Below are 5,747 nucleotides of genomic sequence, written 5' to 3'. Positions count from 1 at the left end.
GTGTTGGAGAGTGAAGGAACGAGCCGTTCAAACCACTCAAGCTGGACACTCAACGACAAGTTAGTCCCGACTTCGACGCCTCTCTCCCGGAAGAAGGACACGTCGAGAGCGGTGGCGCTGGTGACGGCGAAGCTTGCGCCCTTCGCGAAGCTCTGGTCGTCGCGCGAGAGAAATGGCGGAAGCAGAGGAAGTCCGAATGCCTCAGCTGCATTATTGCCTTTTTTTGTTTAATTACGTACGTTGATTCAGGGAAGAGATCGTACGTGCTGGGATTAATTACCGATGAAGTCGACGATGATGCGGCCGTCGGAGAGGCGGCCTGTGGGGTGGCCGAAGAAGGTGATGCCGTAGGGAGGATGACCCATGTTTGGGGAGGAATCGGCGTTGGCGATGAGGAAGTTGCCGGTGTCGGAGAGGGAGTCACCGAATTGGAATATGGCATCGAAACCGTTGTGTTTACAGTAGGAGAGATCGAAACACGAGAAGAGGAAGAGGAAGAGGAAGGAGATGCAGGCGGAAGGATTCATGGTGGCTAAAGAAATTCAATATGTTTGCTGAAGGATTAACATTACTTGTATTCTAAATTGTGAATATAATAACGATTGCGTGTTGGATCCGTTGACTATTTTCAAGATTTTGGGTTGAATGTGATGTATGTGATGTCAAATGGTGAGAAAATCTTCAGGCTGATGCTGCGAGGAAAGATGATGGTTCTCAGTTGACTCTGGGCTCAGCACGTTCAAATTAAAAAAAACAATCTCAAATCAACATCATATTTTAAGAATGATCAAGAATAAAAATTTTGAAATATTATTAAATTTTTAATACATTCAAATTTAAAAATTTGAATTTGGACGATCCCGTTCGTTCTGTTCCTCAGTCAACATTAATTTTTCACATATTAAATTTTTAATACATTCAAATCATAATTGAAATATTTAAATTTTAAAATAATTTCTACGGATGAATACAACCTCAGTGTCTTTCAGTGTTCCTTTCTCTTTGCTCGGATAAAGTAAATCTCTCGTCTTTCTTTCACTTATCGATTTATACTAACTTAAATATATTTTTTAAAATTTAACTATTAAAACTAAAATCAAGATTTCATATCAAATCTATATTTTCTAAACTCAATTTTTTCATGTGATTATAAATTCACAGAAATCTAGATAATTTAGCTCTGTCAATAAATTTTGATTAAAATTCACTGATGAACTTAATTTAAAAAGTTACGATTGCATACCCTAGCAGTGCCAAAGAGAAAAAAAAATCTTCCGTTAAAAAAAAATAATTTGATCGAATCCAAGCTTATCATCTTGATTGAACCGGAGCTCAGCGTTGCTTAATCCGAGCTTATCTTGATTTTAATTTCCAACTCAATTTGACTTTTGAGTTGAAACTTTCATCATTGTATCATAAATAATGTTTAATAATTCATTATGTTAAATAAATAAATTTATATATATATATATATATATATTTATATTAATATTTTATAAATAACAATTATAAATTATTCATAAATAATACGTATAAATAAATAAAAATCCTAAATAAATTTATAATATAATACTTATTAATTAAATAAATAAATTTAAAAATATAAAAATTTTAAATAATCAGATACTAAACAAACTAAGTTCATGACAAATTTAGACTAATTAATTCAACCTCGTAAAAAAATCAAATTAAAGTTAACCATCAGTTCAATTATTTAATTTATTTTAAACTCAGCTTAATTTAATTCGGTTACTTTTATAAAAAATTAAAAATAAAAGTTTGAACAACCTCGAATTTAGTTCAGCTTCTAGTTTACGGCCCTATTTATCACACTGTCACTCCTTTCAATATGTTTTTTTTTAAGCTTTATATTATTTAGAATTTTAAATTTATTTAAGTTGTCAAAAGAAACTCTCCTTCTGCGCAAATATCCATTCAAAATTGAATCAATTGAATCTAAATCGAACAAATTTAAATTTTTTATAACTAATCAAATCGATCCATCTTTCTAATAAAAATTGAAGAAACAAAATTAATAAAATATCGATAAATTTAATTAAAAATGGAATTAACTGAATGATGATATTGAATTTCAAAAATCAACACTAGCATGGTGTGAATTTTCAAATATCAACATCATAATAATATTATATTTTAAAAATCAATATCATTGATTCGGTATGGATCAGGAAGATGACGTGGATATTTTATAAAGATAGGTTTAGAAAATATAGAAAAGTAAGGTAAGCACGATGATCAATTTAATTTTTTATTTCTTCATAGCTTAAAAATCTGACTTACGGTTCCGGTCTCGACATACTTCCTGCAGTATGTGCTAACCTCCAGCTCCGATTTCGATATACTTCCTGTAACATGTGGCAACCTCCTGCTTTGGTCTCGACATGCTTCCTGCAGCATGTGTCATGCTTCTTGCAGCATGTGGCGACCTCCTACTTTGGTCTCGACATGTTTCTTGCAACATGTGCCGATCTCCTACTCCGGTCTTAACATGTTTCTTGTAGTATGTGTTGACCTCTTGCTCCGGTCTCGGCATGTTTCTTACAGTTTGTGCCAAACTCTTGTTCCGGTCTCGGCATGTTTCGTGCCGACCTCATGCTCCGGTCTTGGTATGCTTTCTGTAGCATGTGGCGCCCTCGCTCCGGTCGTGACATATTTCCTACAGTTCGTGCCGACCTCTTGCTCTAGTCTCGACATGTTCCTTGCAGCATGTGCCGACCTCTTGCTCCAGTTTTGGCATGCTTCTTGCAGTGTGTGTCAACCTCCTACTCTGGTCTCAGCATACTCCCCATAGCATGTGTCGACCTCCTACTCCGGTCTCGATATGCTCCCTGCAACATGTGCCAACCTCCTGCTTCAGTCTCGGCATGTTTCCTTGCAATGTGCTGACCTCCTGCTCCAGGTCTGGCATGCTCTTTGCAGCGTGTGCCTCCTCCTGCTCCAGTCTCGGCATGCTCCTTGCAGCAAGTGGCGACCTCCTGCTCCGGTCTCGGCATGCTCCCTACAGCATGTGCCGACCTCCTACTTTGGTCTCAACATGCTTTGCGTGTGGCGACCTCCTGCTCCTTGGTGCTCGAGCATGCTTTTTGCAGCATTTGTTGACCTCTTGCTCCAGTCTCAGCATGCTCCTTGCAGCGTGTGCCGACCTCCTGCTCCGGTCTCGGTATGCTCCCACAGCATGTGCCGACCTCCTGCTGGTCTCGACATGCTTCCTACAGCGTGTGCCGACCTCCTGCTCCGGTCTTGACATGCTGTGTGCCTACCTCCTACTCTGATGTCGGCATGCTTCCTACAGCGTGTGCCGACCTCCTGCTCCGGTCTCGGCATGCTTCCCGCAGCATGTGTCAACCTCTTGCTCCGGTCTTGACACGCTTCCTACATCTCATGCCGACCTCCTGCTCCGGTCTCAGTAATGCTTTCTGCATCATATGTCGACCTCCTGCCTTTAGTATTGGGCCACGCTTCGCATCAGGTCGACCTGGTGGGTGATTCTGTGCCACATGGTCATCCCCGTCTAAATCCGGGGAGCACAGAACCGATTCTCCCAAAGAAGTAGGAACATATTCTCAAATTTATATATATAACTAACTGACAGAATCTTTCTAAAGCGGAAAAGGTATGTCAGAATATTTCTCAAACGGATACTAATATTTCAGAGATCAACTACTATAAAAAGGTAACTCATGCCCATGGGTACATGTACGCAAACAACAATCCTAATTCCCCAACTCCTTAAATCCTCGCGATGAAACCTAACTTGAGCGTCGGAGTGGCTTCCCGGATACCCACCTCCGGAATTATAGCCATTCTAACCATCTTTTTGAGTGTTTTACAGGTTTCTTCTTCTCTTTCTGCAACCTCACCTCATGAGCGTGCATGTCGGCAATCCTTGAACCGATGTTAGAACCATCCATGGTGTATTTATAGGAGTAATCTAAGTTAAAATAAAGGGTGGTAAATACGATACGGAACGGTAGATCCTGACCAATTACTAATCCTTTACCTGGCCAATTATTAATCCACACCAGCAAGGATGGCCGGATCCATCTCCGACGCCATTAATGGGTAGCTAATGCTTCCGCAAGCTCAGGATGGGAGGGTGAGCGAAGGGCCCGTGCAACCAAGAATCAGCGATCCGGTGGTCGGTCGCCTCCGTAGCGTGCCAGCCATCCCAATCGATGGCGGCGGAGGGCTCGGGGCAGGCGCTCGATCCGGGCTGGCCGCACAGGGCACGCACGTCGAAGTGGTAAGGCCCGTCTCCGCCGCAGCAAGCGTTCAGCTTTGGCCGGTAGGTAAATCCTATTCGAGCCAGATCGAGTCATGCTTACGTAATTACGTTGGTGCGTGTAGAAGAAGAAAGCAAGAACGGATCCATGCTCACCGAAAGCTTCTGGGTCCTTGGCGAATTTGATGATGGGCGTGTAGAAGTCCGCGTAACCAATCCTCGCGTGGGGGTGCTCCTTCCTCAGCTCCGCCACCGCGCGCCGGAGCAGTCGGTTGTGATACCTGATCAAGTCGTTGGCCCTCCTCAAGCATCCCGTGCCGGGTTCCAACTCTTCCGCCCTGGTGCCGTTCAGCAGGGTGAGGATGCTGGCGAAGCAACCGGACGGCGGGTTCCCCGGCACCACCAGATTCACAGCCCCGAGGTCGATCAATTTCTGCGAGGATTAAAAAGTTAGCGCCTTCCGTGGTGCTCCGTTGCGTACGTACGTACTTATGGATGATCATCACCTCCGTGGCGTTCTTAATGGCCTCGACGACGGTGGGGACGTAGGCCGTCACCTGCTGCTGGGTCAGCTGGTTGAACGCCCACGGGCCCAGGTAGTCGTTTCCGCCGATCTCTCCGACCATGAACAGAGATTTGCTCAAGTACTTCTTGCACCCTGCGATTGGATAAACACTTTAATCAATCAAGATCTGGTTTCATGGTCGGTGAATTAGTTCGCTGCAATTGGTCGATGATGACCTTCAGTGGTGTTGCAGAGTGAAGGAATGAGCCGTTCAAACCACTCGAGCTGGACGCTCAGCGACAAGTTAGTCCCGACTTCGACGCCTCTCTCCCGGAAGAAGGATACGTCGAGAGCGGTGGCGCTGGTGACGGCGAAGCTTGCGCCCTTCGCAAAGCTCTGGTCGTCGCGCGACAGAAATGGCGGAAGCAGAGGAAGTCCGAATGCCTCAGCTGCATTACATGCCTTTTTTGTTTAATTACGTACGTTGATTCAAGGGAATTAGAGATCGTGCTGGGATTAATTACCGATGAAGTCGACGATGATGCGGCCGTCGGAGAGGCGGCCGGTGGGGTGGCCGAAGAAGGTGATGCCGTAGGGAGGATGGCCCATGTTTGGGGAAGAATCGGCGTTGGCGATGAGGAAGTTGCCGGTGTCGGAGAGGGAGTCACCGAATTGGAATATGGCATCGAAACTGTTGTGTTTACAGTAGGAGAGATCGAAACAGGAGAAGAGGAAGAAGAGGAAGGAGATGCAGACGGAAGGATTCATGGCGACTAAAGAAATTCAATTTGTTTACTGAAGGATTAACATTACTTGTACTCTAAATTGTGAATATAATAACGATTGCGTGTTGGATCCGTTGACTTTTTTCAAGATTTTGGGTTGAATGTGATGTATGTGATGTCAAATGGTGAGAAAATCATCAGGCTGATGCTGCGAAGAAGAGGAAAGATCATGGTTCTCATTTGACTCTGGGCTCAGCGCATTCAAATTAAAAAA

The 5,747-nt window shown here is 43.6% G+C and overlaps 2 protein-coding genes across 2 annotated transcripts in view; both read right to left on the bottom strand.

The window, feature by feature from the left end:
- LOC141833149 (GDSL esterase/lipase At5g45910-like) overlaps positions 1-527 on the bottom strand; it is a 3,146-nt gene extending 2,619 nt beyond the window's left edge. The window contains exons 1-2 of the mRNA XM_074720537.1: positions 281-527; positions 34-205 (exon numbers count right to left, since the gene is read on the bottom strand). Of these exons, the coding sequence (XP_074576638.1) occupies positions 34-205; positions 281-527 (419 nt within the window). The remainder of the gene's footprint in view (positions 1-33; positions 206-280) is intronic.
- A 3,535-nt stretch (positions 528-4,062) lies between these two features.
- Positions 4,063-5,516, bottom strand: LOC141832808 (GDSL esterase/lipase At5g45910-like). The gene is made up of 5 exons (XM_074720185.1): positions 5,273-5,516; positions 4,985-5,197; positions 4,750-4,901; positions 4,400-4,676; positions 4,063-4,317 (listed from the first exon to the last, which is right to left on the bottom strand). Exons 1-5 carry the CDS (start codon positions 5,514-5,516, stop codon positions 4,088-4,090), a joined length of 1,116 nt encoding a protein of 371 aa, XP_074576286.1. The 3' UTR covers positions 4,063-4,087.
- Positions 5,517-5,747: the final 231 nt, after the last annotated feature.

Source organism: Curcuma longa, chromosome 8, assembly GCF_044706935.1.
Source record: "Curcuma longa cultivar G26 ecotype Majalengka, Jawa Barat chromosome 8, ITB_CL_G26_1.1, whole genome shotgun sequence".
In the NCBI taxonomy this organism is placed as follows: domain Eukaryota; kingdom Viridiplantae; phylum Streptophyta; class Magnoliopsida; order Zingiberales; family Zingiberaceae; genus Curcuma; species Curcuma longa.
Note: the sequence above shows the minus strand (reverse complement) of the source record. Positions and strands in the feature narration are given on the sequence as shown.

Coding starts and splice junctions, on each gene's coding strand:
- LOC141832808 (XM_074720185.1), bottom strand. CDS start 5,516: ATGAATCCTTCCGTCTGCATCTCCTTCCTCTTCTTCCTCTTCTCCTGT. Junction 4,902..4,984: donor ACTCTGCAACACCACTGAAG/GTCATCATCGAC, acceptor ATCCAATCGCAG/GGTGCAAGAAGTACTTGAGC. Junction 4,318..4,399: donor CAAGGACCCAGAAGCTTTCG/GTGAGCATGGAT, acceptor TGGCTCGAATAG/GATTTACCTACCGGCCAAAG.